At 55.2% G+C, this 20291-nt stretch overlaps 1 protein-coding gene and 2 non-coding genes across 8 annotated transcripts in view; 2 read left to right on the top strand and 1 right to left on the bottom strand.

Annotated features, from left to right (window-relative positions):
• Nucleotides 1-202: 202 nt before the first annotated feature.
• On the top strand, nt 203-275 carry TRNAV-CAC (transfer RNA valine (anticodon CAC)). The gene has a single exon. It is a non-coding gene; the product is annotated as a tRNA-Val (tRNA).
• Nucleotides 276-789: 514 nt separating this feature from the next.
• TRNAG-UCC (transfer RNA glycine (anticodon UCC)) lies at nt 790-861 on the bottom strand. The gene has a single exon. It is a non-coding gene; the product is annotated as a tRNA-Gly (tRNA).
• Nucleotides 862-1090: 229 nt separating this feature from the next.
• Nucleotides 1091-20291, top strand: part of DPP9 (dipeptidyl peptidase 9) — a 50435-nt gene continuing 31234 nt past the window's right edge. The window contains exons 1-5 of one of the 6 annotated variants that reach the window (XM_055371336.2): nt 1091-1257; nt 2380-2432; nt 4989-5079; nt 10664-10920; nt 19047-19159. In XM_055371336.2, coding sequence (XP_055227311.1) covers nt 5024-5079; nt 10664-10920; nt 19047-19159 — 426 coding nt within the window. In that variant the 5' untranslated portion in view covers nt 1091-1257; nt 2380-2432; nt 4989-5023. Of the gene's footprint in view, nt 1258-1374; nt 1394-1997; nt 2131-2255; nt 2275-2379; nt 2433-4988; nt 5080-10663; nt 10921-19046; nt 19160-20291 lie in introns of those variants that run through there. The other 5 variants (XM_063701982.1, XM_055371338.2, XM_055371337.2 and 2 more) reach the window with 5 other exon arrangements.

Below are 20291 nucleotides of genomic sequence, written 5' to 3'. Positions count from 1 at the left end.
GGAAAGGGTGTTTATTGGATTTCTTTTTGTCTTCCTTATTTTCCTTCTTTCGGTCTCTACTGTATCAAGTACAATAACAGATATTCAGGAAGAGCGGATATTGCCTTAGCTGACTGTAGCCAGTGTTTCTTTGGTGCCACAACGCAACTATCGCTGCAACATTATCTCTATAGGAGAATTTAAAGAATAGTGAAGCCTACCAGTTTCCGTAGTGTAGCGGTTATCACGTTCGCCTCACACGCGAAAGGTCCCCGGTTCGATCCCGGGCGGAAACAGATCACCTGTTTTTCCTAACGGGAGAGTAATATACTATTTGAAATTCACCAAAAGAACGATTCTAGTCCCATTCTTTCTCTTCCGCCTTCCTCCTGCCTTTTAGACATTTTTATGGGATTTAAAAAAATTTTCCGTGATTGATGGCTCACGCCTGTAATCCCAGCACTTTGAAAGGTCGAAGAGGGCGGATCACCTGAAGTCAGAGTTCGAGACCAGCCTGGCCAAAATGGTGAACCGCCCCCCCCACCCCCCCACCCCCACCCCGCCCCGCCCCGCCCCGCCCCACCCCACCCCACCCCATGTCTACTAAAAATACAAAAATTAGCTGTGCGTGGTGGCGTGCGCTTGTAATCACAGCTACTTGGGAGGCTGAGGCAGGAGAATCGTTTGAACCTGGGAGGTGGTGGTTGCAGTGAGCGAAGATCACGCCACTGCTCTCCAGCCTGGGGGACCGAGCGAGACTCCGTCTCAAAACTAAGATGAAAATTTCAAACTCGCAAAAGTAACACCACATGCGTTGGCCGGGAATCGAACCCGGGTCAACTGCTTGGAAGGCAGCTATGCTAACCACTATACCACCAACGCCTCGATACGGAGCATTCTCTCCGGATATCCTTAATAGTGGGGGATCCTGGGTTTGACTGAGTGATACCAAGTCACAGGGGGGTGTCTCTCCCTAACCCACCGGAAGATGTCGTTCATGGGGCGTTACGCACCTTAGGCCGCCGCGCCGCGGGCTCCCCCCCAAGCGCCGCGGACGCCTTGGTACGTGCCTGGTGGTGTCCAATCCCAGGCCGCCGCCTGGGTCGCTCAACTTCCGGGTCAAAGGTGCCTGAGCCGGCGGGTCCCCTGTGTCCGCCGCCGCTGTCGTCCCACTCTCCCGCCACTTCCGGGGTCGCAGTCCCGGGCATGGAGCCGCGACCGTGAGGCGCCGCTGGACCCGGGACGACCTGCCCAGCCCGGCCGCCGCCCCACGTCCCGGTGAGCAGCGGCCGCGCGCCTCGTCCCGCCCCGGCCGCGACCCTGAACCCGCCATTGACCGGCCCCGCCTCGGCCCTGACCCTGCCCTCGCCATCGCCTGGCCTCCCCGCACTCCGGCGCCTCCATGCACCCGTCTGTGGGTCCCTCCAGCCCCCTGCCTCGTTTCCCCTCCGCCCCAGGCCCTCCTCCACCTTCTTTCCCTCCCCGATTCCTGCGCTGGCCAGGCCACCTCCCAGTTTCTCCCCTTCCCTGATGGGCTTCCCCACCCATCCCGTTGCTGCCCAGGCCACCAGGCTCTGACCCCTTCCGGAGGTGGCCGCACCCAAGAACGCCCTCGTTGCTGCAGACCTTGACACCCTCTCCCCTTTCGTGCAGGCTCTGGAGGTCCCGATCTCCTCCCTCTCCCCATGCAAATGCTGTATGTGCACAGAGGCCACCTCCCTCGACCTGCATCCTGTCCTCACTCCTTTACCACTTCCTCCAACTTTCGCCCCAAGGCTTGGTCTCCCCGATCCAGTCCTGATCCTCAACCCTACTTGATCCCTCTATTAAGGGTATCCAGAGACTCTTTTTCCTGCCGAGGCGTTGGTGGTGTAGTGGTTAGCATAGCTGTCTTCCAAGGGTCCAGCCCACAGGGTTCAGCCCCCTTCTCTCAGCCTCCCTTCTCAGGCCTGTCCCACCGCCTACCTTCTTCCCACACAGCCTTAGGCCAGCCCTGACACTTCCCTGTTCACGCTGCCTCTGAGCCATCAAAAGTGGTCTATTCCCTTGGCCCCCACCCCCTGGTCTTCCCCAGGGGCCCCAGGAGGAAGTCACTTGCCTCCCAGGCAAGAACCAACCTGCTTTCGAGGAGCTGGGACTAAAGCCCAGGAGGTGTGGACCGTAGGCACCAATCCCTGCATTCCTCCGCTGGGTCCCAGGGGAATCGGGGCCCGTGGGATGGCTTCTCTCCCAGATTCTGTCCAGGGCATGCAGACAGTGCTGCAGGGCTTCAAGGCAGAGCTAGAATCTAGCCAGGTAGAATCGGGCCTGACAGTCTGCAGCTCCTGAGTGGGGGAGGCTGAACGGCTGGCCGGTGCTTCCATTAACCTGCCACATTCATGACATGTTTATCCTATAAAGGTCTGTGTCCCATGCCTGCAGCTGGAATGGAGGCTCTCTGGACCCTTTAGAAGGTCAGTTGTGCTGGGGTTTGGCAGCCAGGAAGGCTGGGGTGTGGGCTGGTGGGATTCCTTTGCCTGCTCTAGAATATAGACATGGGCAGGAAATGGTTTTCTATGGGCCTGGGTGGTTGTCCTCCGCAGGGCAGTGGCTGCAGTTTTTTGTGCGCCTGCTGGAGGCTTTTCTTTCCACCCCTGTCCCCCTCTAGCTACCCCTGGAAGGAGCTTTTTGAAGGCTTTGAGGAGAGGAAGGGGAGAGTGCTGATTTCAGCAGGATTTGGTGGAGGGGTGCCTGGATCCACCTACACTGCCTGACCCCGTCAGTAAATGGTGTGGATTCTGGCCCTGAAAGGACTTTAGTTTGAGTTTCCCCCTTCCTTTTGAGTAGCTTGTTTAGTTGACAATGCTAGCTGTCATTTACTTCGTGCTACATCAGACACTGTGTTAAAAGCTGTATGTGTGCAGTCTCATTCAATTCCCTTGGTGGCCCCAGGCGTAGATACTGTCGTACCATGTTCTCGCCGGGGAAGTGGAAGCTCAGAGAGGTTCAGCGACTTCCCCAGAAGTGGCAGAGTTAGGATTTGAACCTTTCTCTCTGAGACCAGAGCCCACGCTTTTCACCACTGGACTGAGAGTATGGCCAGTGATTTTTCGTGGTGACTTTATGCTTAACCTCTTCCCTTACAATCTCAGTCCTGTCCCCATGTGCTTCCCTCTCTTCTTTTGTTTTTGAGACAGAACCTCGCTCTGTCACCCCTGGAGTGCAATGGCACGATCTTAGCTCACTGCAACCTCCGCCTTCTGAGTTCAAGCAATTCTTCTGTCTCAGCCTCCTGAGTAGCTGGGATTACAGGCTTGCACCACCACAGCTGGCTAATTTTTGTATTTTTAGTAGAGATGGAGTTTCACCATGTTGGCCAGGCTGGTCTCGAACTCCGGACCTCAGGTGATCTGCCCGCCTCAGCCCCCCAAAGTGCTGGGATTAAAGGCATGAGCCACTGTACCCAGCTGGCCCTCTCTTCTTTAAGCCTTTGGGCAACTGCGCATCATGGGACCTGGCTTGTCTGAGAAGGTAGTTGGGCACCAACCAAACAAGGGGCCCCTTTGACTTTAGACAGCATCCAAGAAAGCACAGTAGCTCATTCATTCAACCTGAAATGTTTGTTGAGGACCAGTCATGGCCTGGGCTCAGGCAATCTGTTGGGACCAGGATAGATGTGGCCTGCCCTGTGGAACTGACATTTCCGTGAGGAGTGCCCCCTTACCCACAGCAGGGTTTCTCAGCCTTGCCACTGATATTTAGGGTTGGGTCATTCTTGGCAGAGGAGTGGGAGGGGGGCTGTTCTGTCCACTGTAGGGGGTTGAGCAGCATCGCTGGCCTCCACTGGCCACATGCCTCCCCTCACCGTCCCAGTCATCATAACCAAAAATGTCCCCTGGGGGGGCCGGTTATCCCCAGGTGAGACCCCTGGGTTAGGGGATTCCATGGATCCCCAAGAGACTGCGTCCCATGATCCTCTGCCCTACTAAGGTCCCAGGAGGCTGCACACATTGAAATCCTCACCCTGAGTGGGGAGGGAGAAAGGAGGTGAATCCCAGGAGCTGGGGGTCCCCCTCGTTTAGAATGCTTGTTCCATAGGAAGTTTATTCCAGTATTAATATGAGCGTAGGCGTTGAACTCAAGTTTCTCCCCAAGTAATGGATGCAGGGGTCTCCAGTTTGGCATTGCTGACATTTGAGGTGGGATCCTTCTCTGAGGTGGGTTATCCTGGGCACTGTGGGGTGCTAAGCAGCATCTCTGGGCTCCACCCACTCCATGCCAGGGTCACCCCCGAGTTGTGACAGCCACAAATGTCTCCAGACATTGTCCAGTGTCCCCTGAGGGGCCGAATCGCCCCCAGTTGAGAACCACTCTCCCTGGGGAAGGGGACAACTGGAATTATGGTCCAGGCCATTGTATCAGCATCTGGGTGTGGTGATGGGGGTAGTCAGGTAGCATCTTCAGATGGGGTGCTCAGGAAAGACCTCTGAAGAGGTGGTATCAGGAGCTGCAGGGCAAGAAAGAGCAAGTCATATCAAAAGCAGGAACTGGCATTTCAGGCCACGGGGCACATCGTGCAGAAGCTGTATGCTAGGAGCGAGCAGGTGTGTTGAGGGACAAGAAGGAGGCAAGTGTGGCCGAAGGTCATGGTCAAGGGTGAAGCAAGTAGGCAAGGTCACCAGGGCCATCAGGGAACGGCCACAGTGAGGAATTTGGGACTCTTCTATTTCCAGCAGGTGCCCTGGTGTGTGTGATGTCCCTGGAGTCACTTGAAACTCCCAGGGACTTTACACCTTGAAAGGAACCTCCTGTTGAGAAAGATGACGGGCTCTGGCAAATGCCCAGAACCTCCTGCATTTCAGGGCAGGGCCTGAAGCATCGTCTCTTCAGAATGCCCTTGGCTTCAGGGTGCTCCCCGGAGGCTTGGGGGGCTGCCTGGAGAAATGAGGAGGGGGCGAAGGGGGCAGGAGCGCCCACTCCCCACCTGCTGGGGTTGCAGCCCTTTGATCTCTCCTCCCACTTGCCCGCAGGCACCCCTGCCCTCCTGAGGTCAGCTGAGCGGTTAATGCGGAAGGTTAAGAAACTGCGCCTGGACAAGGAGAACACCGGAAGTTGGAGAAGGTGAGGCTGGCCTTGGAGGCCCTGATCCGTGAGGATGTGGCCCAGCTTCTGGAATTCCCCAACAGTCTAAGATCTGGAAGACCCCTTCTTTCCCTCTCCCCTGGCTTCCCCAGCACGTCCCCAAGACTGTTCTGGTTATTTCAAGCGAGGAGGCAGTGTGGTGTAGTGCGGGGTCTCCCCCTCAGCACTGTGGACGCTGGGGCTGGAATGTTCTCGGGGTGGGGCCGTCCCAGGCACTTCACGGTGCTGAGCAGCGTCCCTGGCCTCCACCCACTTCGTGCCAGGAGCTCCCCTCAGTTGAGACAACCACAGATGTCTCCAGATGTCGCCAAGTGTTTGCTGGGGGCAGAATCACTCCTGGGTAAGAACTGCTGATCTCACTGTAAGGATGTGGGTTTTGGGCTCCAAGAGACTGGGGTTCCACTCCCCTTCCTCTCTGGGTGACACTGGACAGGCCATTCAACCTCACTGAGTCCATTTTTATTTATTTATTTATTTATTTATTTATTTATTTATTTAAGACGGAGTCTTGCTCTGTTACCCAAGCTGGAGTGCAGTGGCACGATCTTGGCTCCCTGCAACCTCCACCTCCCGGGTTCAAGCGATTCTTCTGCCTCAGCCTCCCAAGTAGCTGGGAGTACAGGTGCGCGCCACCACACCTGGCTAATTTTTGTACTTTTAGTAGAGACGGGGTTTCACCACATTAGCCAGGATGGTCTCGATCACCTGACCTCGTGATCTGCCCGCCTCGGCCTCCCAAAGTGCTGGGGTTACAGGTGTGAGCCACCGCGCCCGGCCTGAGCCCATTATTTTGGTCCTGAAAATGAGGAGGATCCCAGAACTGAAGAAGTCCCCCACAGTCAGGTGTGGATGGAATGCGGTTAGACACGCACCCCCCGGGGCAGTCAGTAAACTCCATGTCTCAGGGCCTGGCGCGAGATGAAAAGGCGGTAGGAATTCCTCGACCCTGCGAACCTTCCTCAGTATTCAATTTTCTAATACTCTTAGGCTTGTTTGCTTCAGTGGAGCATGCTCAGTTGGGAAGGGAATTGAAGAATGGACCGGGGAAGACGGGGACGGTGTGAAGGGCTATGATTGGCCCAGCCATGGGCTCTAAAACCGGGCGGTCCCAGCATCTGGTGGGCACATGCCGTAGGGGTCAGTTACTGAAGGGGATCTGTGTCCCTTCCCTTATCTGCACACACTTAATGTCCCACCTGGGCGCAGGCTGCTGGGTGACTCTGTAAAGGTTGCTCGTCAAAGCTAAAGGCCCAGGCAGTGCTGGGGGCAGTTTGGGTAGGACAGAGGGTGGCATGCTGGTTCCCCGGCAGCCCCCACTTGCAGGGGCACTTGCCTGGCCTGGGCCGGCTGCCCAAAGTCCTCCTTGAGGCATTTCCCCATCCAGCGCATGGGTAGGACCCTGTCCTCACCACCCCCATACGCCCCTTGCCCCACGCCAGCCAGGGGCTCCCACCTTTCTTTCTGCCTTATCACCTTGTGGTCGGCCTGAACTCAGAACCGCAGTCAGCACTGAATCTACAGTTCCTTCTAGGCGTCCAAATACTTCCCCCATCTCCAACGACTCCCCCACCCCCGCTCGCCACCAAAGCACCAGCTCAGACACAGACATCACAGAGCTTTGGAGCTGGGCACGGTGGCTTGCACCCCTCTCATCCCAGCTATTTGCTAGACTGAGGTGGCAGGATCGCTGGAGCCCAGGAGTTTGAGACCAGCCTGGGCAATATAGCAAGACCCCATCTCTTAAAAAAAATGAAAAATTTAAAAAGGAGATCACAGATCTGCCACCCAGCCTTGACAGAGACCGTGCTAGGAGGTCTGGAGCTGTTTGCTGGCAGTGTCACAGGCCGCAGAGGCACCCAGCTGATTGGCCGAAGGAAGGAGTAGGTAGACTTGAGTAAGTGGCCTGGAATCCATCTCTGCAGCTGTGTAAACTCTTGACTCCCCTGAGCCACAGCATAGGGTGATGCTAGGTGGAGAAAGCCCATCACAGGCTAGCCCTCGCTCCCTCACTCTTGTGCCAGCCTCTCTGCAATCCGGGCTGTGCCCCTGGGTAGAAGAGAGGTCAGCGGAGGGCCAGGCTCCAGCACCAAGCCTCGGCCTGTCTGGAAGCTCAAGCTAAAGAGTCTAGCCACATCCAGAAGATTCCTGGAAGTTTCTCGCTATGTTTCATTTTATTTCTCATCTCCGGGATCGAATTTTTGCTTCTTGGGCTATCAGTGGTGATCAGAGGCAAGATAATTTTTATTGTTCTTTGCAATGAAAACAAGCCACGCGGGTCTATAAGTGCTTCCGGGCAGGCTCTCAGCTTATGGGTGGCCCCTTTGGGAGCTCCGAAGGTCACATTTTTTCTTTGCTGCCGGGAGCCAGGCTTGAATTGGGGCAGCACAGCTTAGAGGGGTGCTTATGCCGCTCAGAGGAGCTCCCCGGGCTCAGTTTTCTGGGCTTGCTGCCAGCAGTGCTCGGGGCAGTGGGGGTTCTTGAGTGCTCAGGCGGTCCTGGTCCCAGCCGCTGCCTAACGCTGCTTGTGGCTCCCCACTGCCCTGGAGGGGACCTGCAGCTCTGCAGTGGGCGCGGATATCCTGTGTGTGACCTGAGAGCCCTGTTAAGTGCTGATGTCCTTTGGTTCGTGTCTTTATTTCTGTCTCAGGAGGAGCTGAACTAACAAACTGTGCTCCTTCTGGCTGGAGGGCAGGACACGCTGGCCCTGCCTGGATGGAGTAGGATGAAACAAGGGAAGCATTTTCCCCTGTCATTTCTTTGGGGTCGAGTTGGAGAGGGACCTCCAGAAATCAGCCCACAGCCGTGATACTCAGAAGCCACCTTCCCAAGGGGTCTTCCGCCCCATGAGCCTTTCGTATGTCCCTTGCTGAGGTGGCTTCTACTCTCCTTGGCTTACGGGACCTTCCCACAGGACACGGGTGTCTCGCAGAGCACGGCACGGGCAGCTCTCTGGGTTCCCACAGGATGTGGGTGTCTCACAGAGCACGGCACGGGCAGTTCTCTGGGCTGCACTCTGTGGCTTTTCCCGCTGTAATTGCTGGGCTTATCACACAGCATGTCAGTGGGAGGCCGGGGGCCGGGCTGCCTCCACTGAACCCCTTTTGCTCATTCACTCGGCTCTGATTGGGAGCGAGCTCCAGTGACCTCCCAGCCTCAGTTTCCCCACCTGTAGAATGGGCTGTCACAAGCCCAAGTAAGGCCCAAATGAGGTGACAATTGCAGGTCGTGATCTTTTCTTTTTTTTATTTTTTTTTATTTTTTCTCAGGCAGAGTCTCACTCTGTCGCCCAGGCTGGAGTGCAGTGGCACGATCTCGGCTCACTGCAAGCTCCGCCTCCCGGGTTCACGCCACTCTCCTGCCTCAGCCTCCCGAGTAGCTGGGACTACAGGCGCCTGCTACCACGCCCGGCTAATTTTTTTGTATTTTTAGTAGAGACGGGGTTTCACCGTGTTAGCCAGGATGGTCTCGATCTGCTGATCTCATGATCCTCCCGCCTTGGCCTCCGGAAGTGCTGGGATTACAGGCATGAGCCACCGTGCCCGGCCAAGTCCTGATCTTTCAAAGGCGCTCGTTGACATCCTTGCAGCTCTTTCTCCCCTTCCCTCTCAAAGCAGGCTGGGGCCCTTTCTCTTGCAGTGGTTACCCTGTGGGGTCTCCTCTTGGCAAGAGGCAGAGTCTTCTGGGAACTGGCACACTGCAGAGTCAAGGCGGCCCACTCATCTCTGCCCTTTACTTCTCTCACACCCAGTCCCTGCTGTCCACTCCCGCGGGTTTTCCCACTTCCTCCAAGCAAGCAGCGACTTCCCCAAGCCAAGCTGTTGGTCCCGGAGGACAGGGCTTCTGGCAAGGTCGGCAGTCACTCGGAGCCCACAAAGGGAAGCGAGACCAGCCCCGGTGCCACCCTTTCCAGACCACTGGCTCTCGCAGAACTGGGTCACTGCGGCCGTGTTTAGATTTCTGTAAAACAAATATTTGCCTGGCCAGTCCAGTCAGGTCAAGGAGTGTGCTAAGTGACGAGGGCGGGAGTGGGGTGGTGGGAGATGTGACACCGCAGCGGCCACTCACGGTGGCTGCTTTGCGGACCCAGAGTGTCCTGAGTGGGAGGAGAGAGTGGGATATTCTTTGGGGAAGGGTGTGCCATTCACCCTTTCACCTGCACCTCCCACATCCCGAGGCTCTGGAACTTCCAGTGAAGGCCAAGCATCTCCCCGGCTGGACAGCAAGCCAACAGCACAGGTGACCAGGATGGATTTTCATTCCTTCATGCCCGGGCCTCTCCCGAGACCCAGCATGTCTCCCCGTGGGCCCACTGAGAGATAATCATTCCACAGTGCTCCGTGGAATGCCTGCCACGTGCCAGCCACCAGCTAAGGTTCTGGGAGCACAGCTGTGAATGGGACAGACATGGGGGAGACAGGGGTCTCACAAATAACCTCTGTGATGAAGGTGGAGGGAGGGGGACAGCCAGGTGGCGTGTGAAAGATGAGCAGAAAGACCAGCTTCAGTGTGGATGGTGTGAAAGGTTTCTGAGGACCTGCCAAGTACTTCAGCTGAGATCTGATTAGAAGCTGGTCAAGCAGGCTGGGTGCAGTGGCTCATGCCTGTAATCCCAGCACTTTGGGAAGCTGAGGGAGGCGGATCACTTGAGGTCAGGAGTTCGAGAGCAGCCTGACCAACATAGTGAAACCCTGTCTCTACTAAAAATACAAAAAAAATTAGTTGGGCATGGTGGCAGGCACCTGTAATCTCAGCTACTTGGGAGGCTGAGGCAGGAGAATCGCTTGAACCTAAGAGGCAGAGGCTGCAGTGATCTGAGATCACGCCACTGCACTCCAGCCTGGGCGACAGAGTAAGACTCTGTCTCAAAAAAAAAAAAAAAAGTATATATATATATAAATATATATCAAAGAAGTTAAGCAAAGTGAGGAAAAATGCACTCCGAGCAGGAGGGCCAGCATGTGCAAAGGCCCTGCGGTGGAAAGGAATTTGGCCTGTTTGAGGAGCTGAGTGAAGGCTCATTTGGCTGGGTCACAGGGATAAGAAGGATGAGATTCAAGGGCTTGGCAGGGGTCGACAGCAGCCTTGAGGTGGTGGTGAGAACTGGTTGTTATCCCAGGGACTGTGGAAAACCAGGAAGGGTTTTAAGTGATGGGGTCTTGGCAGTGGATGTGGAACATCCTGGTGGGAGGTGGTTTCAGTCATTCAGCCAAAGCCAAGCATGGTGGCTCACACCTGCAGTCCCAGCAACTTGGGAGGCTGATGCAGGAGGATTGCTTGTGGCCAGGAGTTTGAGACCAGCCTGGGGAACATAGTTGAGACCCCCATCTCCAAAAAGAAGAACGTTTCTAAAAATCATTCATTTGAGAGGTGATGGTGGCTTGAATCTTAGCAGCATTAGTGACATGGAGAGAGGTAGACCAACCCAAGAAGTGTTTAGGGAGTGGGGAAAGCGGCAGGGGTGGGGCTCGTCGGAAGAACCTGAGTGCCTCGCAAGGGGCAGCATTGGGGCAGCTCGTAGGTAAAACAGTTCTCCTTTCTCATAGTCTTTGCTTCCTCCCCGCAGCTTCTCGCTGAATTCCGAGGGGGCTGAGAGGATGGCCACCACCGGGACCCCAACGGCCGACCGAGGCGACGCAGCCGCCACAGATGACCCGGCCGCCCGCTTCCAGGTGCAGAAGCACTCGTGGGACGGGCTCCGGAGCATCATCCACGGCAGCCGCAAGTACTCGGGCCTCATTGTCAACAAGGCACCCCACGACTTCCAGTTTGTGCAGAAGACGGATGAGTCTGGGCCCCACTCCCACCGCCTCTACTACCTGGGTAAGCCGGGCCCTGCAGGCTACTTGAGTGGGGACAGCATCTGGGACCGCAGTTCCCTGGTCCTCTCTGTTCCCAGAGGTCCACAGGAGTCGGAAGATCTGCTTGGATGGCTGGGCCCTGGGCATGCTGTCCTTCCAGGCTCAGCCACAGACAGCTCTGACTACAGGGAAGGGCTGCCGCGGGGTGGGTGGGGCGGCCCCCGGAGGGTCAGCCATGCAGGGAGCCATGCACAGGGCAGCCCCGCTCCTCCATGTGGCCAGGATGCGTGGCTCAAGCCGGCCCTGTGGCTCCGAGCCCGGAGATTGTTTCCAGTGCTAGTCAGCCGGGTCCACCCCCTGAGTCACTTCCCAGCCACCTGGTCCAGGCTGGGTGGGGCTCGTGACAAACAGGACTGGACTGAACCATTCCCAGAGGGAGTCGGGAGTAACTCCAGGAGGAGCTCGCCGTGGAGGCGCGTCAAGAAGGATCCCGAGGTTCCGGGAAAGCCACCCGGATGGCGGAACCTGGTTTGCTGCCGGTGACAGCACAGGGGCGGCTTGCCACGCGCTTGCAGCCCCTGCTGCAGGCCCTGGATCAACGCTTCCTCCTCTGGGCGTGTGCCTGCACGCAGCTCCTCCTGCAGCGTCTGCAGTGCCTCATGGGACTGGGCTCCTCTGCACCACGAGTGCCTTCAGGGCACGGGTTAGGCTGCATGTCCTCCAGCAGCTTCTGCAGCCACTGTGGGCCTGGCTCCCGTGAGGTGGGCAGCGGATATTCGGATGGTGCCCACTGCACCCAGAGGCCTTAAGAGCTGGGAGGAAGGACACCTTGGAGAGATCAGCCAGGCCTGTGTCTTTGAAAGCAGCATGACACATGGCTGGGGACCAAAGGCAGCGTCTCTCCTGCTTGGCACCATGGACATTGGGGCCAGATCGTTCTCTGGGGTGGGGCCGTCCGGCCACTGCAGGGTCCTGAGCAGCATTCCTGGCCTCCACCCACTCCATGCCAGGAGCAGCCACATCCCAGTGGTGACAACCACAGATGTCCTCAGACATCGCCAAGTGTTCCTTGGGGGTGGGGTGGCGCTGGGATCCTTGTCCAGACCGCTGCACTCATCCATGGGACTCACGGTGGTGCCCTCAGCCCCTGAGCCCAGGCCTGCGTGTGCTGCAGCCCCCAGCCAGCATTGGAACCAGTGAACGGCCGTCATCCTCTGCCTGAGGCTGACCACATGCTAACAACAGTGACCGAGATGGACACCAGGTGGCTGTCTTCTTCCCGCCATCAGCGCAGTCCCTCTCCACAGACAGACTTGTATGGGAATCAGATGGTGGTTTGGCAAACAAAGAATTTAAAAGGAAGAATCATCCAGAATAGGGGTCGGCAGGTGACAGCCGTCTTCAGAAGTCAGGTTTTCCTGGTCCCGTTACTTTCCTGACATCTTTGGCTGTTCTCAAGCTACAGCAGGAGAGTCACTGCAACAGAGGTCATATGGCCCACGTAGCTGAAAACATTTACTGTCTTCCTTTTATTTTTCATTTTTTTTTTAGAGATGAGGTCTCACTCCATTGCCCAGGCTGGAGTGCAGTGGTGTGATCACAGCTCACTGCAGCCTGGAAATCCCTGGCTCAGGTGATCATCCCGACCTCAGCCCTCCAGGTAGCTGGGACTATAGGCACGTGCCACCATGCCCAGACAATTTTTTGTATTTTTTGTAGAGATGAGGTTTTGCCGTGTTGCCCAGGCTGGTCTTGAGCCCCTAGGCTCAAGCAATCCTCCTGCCTCAGCCTCCCAAAATGCTAGGGTTTCAGGCATCAGCCGCTGCACCCGGGCTGTCTGGGCCTTTAAGAATGCTGGCCAACTCTAGTCTGGGAGAAATTGGACTGAAATGGCTTGAGTTTCAATTACCTGAGAGAGCTTGGCTGTTACGACTACAAGTGTACAGACCACGGCTGCCGTGTGCCGTTGCCTCTTTTTTATCCTGTGGCATCCACAGACTCGGGCCACTTGCTCCCGTTGGGGTTGCTGTCCTGGTCAGGGTGTTTGGAGGAGTTTTCTGTGGCTGCCATTGTGAAAATGATTCACACTTCTGGAGGGCAGAAATCCAAGATCAAGGTATCATCAGGGCCACGCTCCCTCTGGAGGCTCCAGAGGAGAACCAGTCCTGGCCTCTTGCAGCTTCTGGTGGCGGCCGGCATCCCTTGGCTTGTGGCAACAACGTTGGAACTTCTGGCCTGATGGTCACACAGCCTCCTCCTCCTCCTCTTCTTCTCTTCTGTCTGAAATTCCCCTCTGCCTCCTTTTTTTTTTTTTTTTTTTTTTTTTTTGAGATGGAGTCTCGCTCTGTCACCCAGGCTGGAGTGCAATGGTGCGATCTTGGCTCACTGCAACTTCCGCCTCCTGGGTTCAAGCGATTCTCATACCTCAGCCTCCCAAGTAGCTGGGATTACAGGTGCCTGCCACCATACCAAGCTAATTTTTGTATTTTTAGTAGAAGCAGGGTTTCTCCATGTTGGCCAGGCTGGTCTCAAACTCCTGACCTCAGGTGATCCGCCTGCCTCAGCCTCCCAAAGTGCTGAGATTACAGGCGTAAGCCACCGTGCCTGGCCTGCCTCCCTCTGATAAGGACTCATGATGCCATCTGGCTCACTTGGGTAATCCAGGATCATCTCCTCAGCTCAAGAGCTTTCACTTAATCCCAGCTGCACAGGCCTGTCTCTCTGTGTAACGTAGCCTCCACACCCGAGCCCCAGGATGTGGACACCTCTGTCAGGGCCATCATTCAAATCTCCGTGGAGCTGCTAAAAGGGACAGAAACCCTCCAAGCTCGTCTGAGCCATGAAGTACCCCTGGAGTAAAGGTAGAGGGGCATCTCATGGAACCCAAGAGCAGAAAGCCCAGTGGACCTCAGGAAGCAGCGCCCGAGAACCAGAGCCTTCCAGAAGCCAGGCATCCGTCTGTGCCTGGGTCCACCCCACCTCGCTGCCCACCTGTCCTCCGCAACCCCTCCACAGCCCCCGGGATTCCATGCCTCAGGTTCTAGCCACCAGCAGAAACGGAGGAACTTTCTCCAAATTTCCGGGACAAAGATTCAGATTGACTCCGCACAGATGAGATCGTCGGGTCACCTGTGGCTCGTGTGTGTGTCTGGGGCTGGGACGGGCAGGTCCTCACAGTACACGGGAGGTGCTGAGGGCCCCCCCCAGTGGGCATGAACTTGGCAGAAACCCCAGAACGTACCTAGAGTAGCTCGAAAACCAGACTGCCCCTTTCGGGGTGAAATTCACCCTTCAACGACTCCAGGCTGTCACTTCACACTGTCAGGGGCAGCACTGAGCTCACGTCACATCCAGGTTCTCAGGGCAGGCCTCCCCCCAGCCCCTGAGTAATAATAACACTTCTTAGCACTAGCCCAGCGTCCAGACTCCAAGGCCAGGCCTGGCCTGCTGCTCAAAGTATGGGACCTATCCCCTCTGCTCCCTCTGGGGACCCGTGCCCTCAGCAGGCACCAGGTTTGCTGTGGGGCGTGTGGAGCTAATCACTGGGCCCCTCCGGAAGGGCTCTTTCAGATCCACATGATAAAGCCCCCAGCGTCAGGCTAGCAGGAGCAGCGGGGGAACGTGCGGTTCCTGCTGCTGGGAAGATGGGCTGGGGCCGGCTCAGGTTCCAGGCCTCAGACTGCAGCATTGGGAAACGCTCCCGACCCTGCTCCTGCCCCATGCGGATCAGCCTCTCCCCACTGCAAACGGTGACTTCTGTGGCTGGAGGAGGCCACAGGGTTCCAGAGAGTTCTGGAACTCCCTCAAAAGGGAAAGCAAGAATTCCTGTCTCCCGACGTCCCAGGCTGAGATCCAGGGGAGAGCCCTAGCCCTGTGTGGATCACGATCCCCCGCCAGGCCAGCCACTCGAGGCCACAGCGTGCAGTGACGGGAAATGGTGTTTGCGCAGGCCTGGGTCACCGGGTCATGGGTGGGTGACAGGTTGGCATCAGGTGTGTTTGCAGGGGCAGAGCTGGTGAGGGAGGTCCCAGGAGGGATGGGGCAGCAGAAATCCACAGCTCTTGGCGGTCACCTCTAGCCCTTGCCTCAAAGGCCAGTTGTCACCATCGTAGTGCCAGCAGCAGCTCGCCCGAGGAATGTGCTGGCAGGGGCCATTTGGTGATCATTGATTAATCAGCCTAGAAGGAGGTGGCTCTGGCGTCCTTGGCAAGTCTGTGGCTTTGATTTCCTGTTTGGAAAGCTCCAGCTCTCCCGGAGAGTCCCTGTGGACTAGCTGCCCAGGCCCTCCCATCCCTCCCACCCCTCCTGTTGGCCCAGGGTGCTTTTTAAAAATTGAGATGTAATTCACATTGCACAGTTTCACTTTTGAAGGCGTGAAACTCAGTGGCTTTTAGTCACGCATTCACAGAGTTGTGCAGCCATCACCATTGTCTACTTCTAGAACATTCCCTCGCCCCAAAAAGCAACCCCATCAACCATCACTCTCCAGCCCCGGGCAACCACGAACCCACTTCCTGTCTCTGTGGATTGGCTTGTTCTGGACATTTCACACCAGCAAAATCACACATCACTTGACCCTCATCCCCATGGGCGGCCGGACGGGCAGGGTCCTGGCAGCTTCAAGGGCTCTTAGAGATTGAGTCGTGTTTCCAGCACTTGCGTTCTTTTGCTCACCCCTGAGTCTCCGCACGATTTTTCTCCTTCCCACACACATCTCACTGAACTTTGCATTTTTCATAAATACACTTTAAAAGGAACCCTGTTAATCTAATCTTTTTCTTTAAGTACATCCTTCCGTCACTACTGTACTTCACAACCACGCTTTCTCATGCGTGGGAAACCTGTGTTCCTTGCCACAACTAGAAGTTGCTGTTTCTTTCTTTAAAAAAAAAAACAAACAACTGGCCGGGTGTGGTGGCTCACGCCTGTAATCCCAGCACTTTGGGAAGCCGAGGCAGGCAGATCACGAGGTCAGGATTTCAAGACCAGTCTGGCTAACATAGTGAAACCCCTGTCTCTACTAAAACTACAAAAAATTAGCCGGGTGTGGTGGTGTGCTCCTGTAATCCCAGCTACTCGGGAGGCTGAGGCAGGAGAGTCGCATGAACCCAGGAGGTGGAGGTTGCAGCGAGCCAAGATTGCGCCATTGCACTCCAGCCTGGGTGACAGTGCGAGAGACTCTCTCTCAAGAAAACAAACTTTTAGGTTCAAGGGCACATGTGCCGGTTTGTTCTTTGGGTAAACTTGTGTCACGGGGGTTTGTTGTATAAATTATTTCATCACCCAGGCTAGTACCCGATAGTTATTTTGTCTGCTGCTCCCCCTCCACCCTCCACCCTCCAATAGGCCCCAGTGTCTGTTCTCTATGTGTCCATGTGTTCTCATCATTTATCTCCCACTTATAAAGTGAGAACATGTGGTATTTGGTTTTCTGTTCCTGCATTAGTTTTCTAAGGATAATGGTCTCCTGCTCCATCTATGTCCCTGCAAAGGACATGATCTCATTCTTTTTTATGGCTGCAGAGTACTCCGTGGTGTATATGTACTACATTTTCTTTATCCAGTCTACCATTGATGGATTTAGGCTGATTCCACGTCTTTGCTGTTGTGAATAGTGAGAAGATTCTGTTTCATCCCACTGAACCCACAGCTACAGTCACCCCAAAAGCAGCAGCAGAGGAGTTCCCACAAGGGAGTGCCCTGAACCGTCCCCAGATGGGGCTGGTTGGGATTCCAAAGAAAGGAACCCTAAATGCCAGGGGGATGAGTCCAAAGCATTTTCCAGGGGGCCTTCGGTGCAGGGTGGGCTTCAGTGTCCTTGCAATGGGCATCAGAGAAAAGGCGCGTTCTACAGCCAGGTGTGTCCTCGGCAAGGGGGTCAGGGTATGGAGTTTATGTGAGGGTTTAAGGATTTTGGCTCAGGGCCGGGGCTGGCTTTTGGTATTTATCAGTTCCTGGGAATGTTCTAGGCTCTGGTTCAAGCCTGTAGGGAAAAACCCGCAGCTGGCTGAGCCACAGAGGTCGGGGCAGTCTGTGATTTTCAGTCAGGACACAGAAAGCAAGCAGGAGGAACTGGAGGACCCTGCGGCTGCCTGTAACAAGAAATAAAAATGGCACAGATATTACTAATTAAGCACTAATCCCAGAGGCGATGAGCTTGTGGCCTTCCTGTTCTCCTCTTAAAAGCAAGCGAGGGCCGGGTGTGGTGGCTCATGCCTGTTATCCCAGCACTTTGGGAGGCCGAGGTGGGCGGATCACCTGAGGTCAGGAGTTCGAGACCAGCCTGGCCAACATGGTAAAACCCCATCTCTACTAAAAATACAGAAATTAGCCGGGTGTGGTGGTGGGCGCCTGTAATCCCAGCTACTCTGGAGGCTGAGGCAGGAGAATCGCTTGAACCTGGGAGGCAGAGGCTGCAGTGAGCCAAGATCATGCCACTGCACTCCAGTCTGGGCGACAGAGCGAGGCTGTGTCTCAAAAAAAAAAAAAAAAAAAAGCGAGTATGAGGAGGCCCTGCAAAGAGGACAGGACAGCAGCAATCCGAGGCTTCGTCCTGGAGAGACTCAGGGTTGAAAGTAGAGCAAGGAGGGGCCAGGGCACCGGGCTGTCTGTGACTTGTCGTTAGTCATGTCACGTTTGTGGGCTACTGGACGGCTTTATGCTTGGAGGAGCCCTGTCCCGGTTTTTCAGTGGCGTTGCATGGAGAGGGGAAACCGAGGCTTCCCAGGGGTTACCATCCTGCTTCTGCCATTCCCTTTTCTAATGACAATTGTACTGTCATCCAGCAAATCTAAGACATGACCATTTGGAAAATACACAGTTATTTTATTTGCCACTAAGGACCTGATTGCGCCTTCCGCAGTAAGACCCATCCCAAGCCCAGAGACATGCGTATGTGGAAAGCCGCGGCTTACTGATGAAATACGCTGATTTCACAGAGGGTCACACACATTGTGCTGAGAGCTTTACGTTTCTTACCTCATGTAATACACCCAAAACCCTCACTTGGCAGCTCTCACTACCGTCATTTTCTACAGAAGCTTCGATTAAATCAGTGGTTTGAGGTCGGGGTGATTCTGCCCCTGCAGGGGACACTGGGAGATGCCTGGGGATATGTGTGGTTGTCACGACTGTGGGGTGCCCCTGGCATGGAGTGGGCGGAGGACAGGGATGCTGCTCAGAGCCTCGCAGTGCTCAGGACAGCCCCACCCCGGAGGATGGTCCAGACCCGAATGTAATTAGGGGCGAGGTTGGGAAATACTGGACCAGGTGCACGCTTCCCCATTCCCTTTTTTTTGAGACAAAATCTTGCTCTGTTACCCAGGCTGGACTACAGTGGCACAATCTCGGCTCACTGCAACCTCTGCCTCCCAGGTTCAAGTGATTCTCCTGCCTCAGCCTGATGAGTAGCTGGGATTACAGGCGCGTGCCACCACGCCCGGCTAATTTTTGTGTTTTTAGTAGAGATGGGGTTTCACCATGTTGTGCAGTCTGGTCTCGAACTCCCGACCTCAAGTCATCTGCTTGCCTCGGCCTCCCAAAGTGCTGGGATGACAGGTGTGAGCCATGTCGCCTGGCCCTCATTCCTTTTTGATGGTTTTGCCCTCCCTCTAATCCTATGTTAAATTCTTGTCCTCTGCAAAAGCCTTGATAAAGAAGGGCCTTGGAGAGCCGAACCCAACCTGTTGAGAGTTGGATGTTTGTTCCTGACTGCCCTTCTTGTTCCCTTGTGTGCGATTTATTTTTCTTTCTTTTTTCTTTTATTTTATTCTTTTTTTTTTTTTTTTTGAGACGGGGCCTTGCTATGTTGCCCAGGCTGGTCTCAAACTCCTGGGCTCAGGCAGTCCTCTCGCCTCGGCCTCCCAAAGTGCTGGGATTACAAACAAGAGCCACCATGCCCAGCCTCTTGTGTGCTGTTTCTTCGGTAATTCAGGCCGTGAGATTCAGCAGAAATATCTCAGGTGGAAGGCCCTACTGCCTACTTAAGCAAACCCAGGATCCATAGCTTTCCGGGGAGGGCTGTCCCGCCGGCGGCCTGGCAGAATGTTCTAGAAGCAGAGGGAACCAGCTGGGCCCAGCTGCAGGCTGAGGGCGTCTCCCCATTCTGAGCCAGGGTACCCGTTCTGGGTGTTTCCTTTCTCCCTTTAGGAATGCCATATGGCAGCCGAGAGAACTCCCTCCTCTACTCTGAGATTCCCAAGAAGGTCCGGAAAGAGGCTCTGCTGCTCCTGTCCTGGAAGCAGATGCTGGATCATTTCCAGGTGAGCTGTGCTATTGGGCGTGGGCCCTACCGTGGGCGAGGAGGTGGCAAAGGCCAGCCCCACCGGCCATACACGCCTTCGGTCACCTCTCTGCCCCACCGGCTGTGAGTTCCCACAAACCCTCCGTCCTGTGGACTCTGGCGGGTGAGCCTTCCCTCCTCCCGCTGACCACCTGTACTCAAGCGACAGAGAAACTCTTACCAAAAGCATCTCTTCCTTTTAACGGCATTACCAAAGATTGGGAATTAACTTGGCTTGAGGCCCTTTTAGAGAGACTGGTTAATCATTAATCTCATCCAGTGTTGGCTCTCTGGGGTTAGTTGAGGGAGGAAAAATGCCTTTTGCGTTGATTGGCATGTTTTTGTGTTTGATGATTGGGAGGCCGAGGCAAGAGGATTGCTTGAGCCCAAGAATTTGAGACCAGACTGGGGAACACAGCAAGAGCCTGTCTCTACAAAAAATAAAATTAGCCAGGCCTGGTGGCACTCGCCTTGTAGTTCCAGCTAATTGGTAGGCTGAGATGGGAGGATCTCTTGAACCCAGGAGGGCAAGGCTACAGTGAGCCGTGATGTCACCATTGCACTCCAGCCTGGGAGACAGCGAATCCCAGTCTCTAAAATAGTAACAATATAGCAATAAAAATAACATAACATTATAACATAGTAACAACATAAACATAACAATGTAACAATAATGATATCTAACAGTGGCTGAGATCGTGACACTCCCACTTTCTCCACCACTGGTTCACTGGCCCTCACTTTGGCCTGTCTCTGAGTCCCCAAGCCAGTGTCCTTGTGTTTACACTGCTTTCCACAGAGTGTAGGGGTAATTTTGCTTTTGATTCTGCTTTTTTTTTTTGAGACAAAGTCTCACTCTGTCACTCAGGCTATAGTGCAGTGGCGCAATCTCGGCTCACTGCAACCTCTGCCTCCCGGTTCAAGCGATTCTTCTGCCTCAGCGTCCCAAGTAGCTGGGACTACAGGCGCGTGCCACCACACCCAGCTAATTTTTGTATTTTTAGTAGATATGGGGTTTCACCATATTGGCCAGGCTGGTCTCGAATTTCTGACCTCGTGATCTGCCCACCTCGGCCTCCCAAAGTGCTGGGATTACGAAATTGAAAGCTCTT

Source organism: Gorilla gorilla, chromosome 20, assembly GCF_029281585.2.
Source record: "Gorilla gorilla gorilla isolate KB3781 chromosome 20, NHGRI_mGorGor1-v2.1_pri, whole genome shotgun sequence".
In the NCBI taxonomy this organism is placed as follows: Eukaryota; Metazoa; Chordata; class Mammalia; order Primates; family Hominidae; genus Gorilla; species Gorilla gorilla.
The sequence above is the reverse complement of the archived record's forward strand: the minus strand, read 5'-3'. Positions and strand labels throughout refer to the sequence as shown.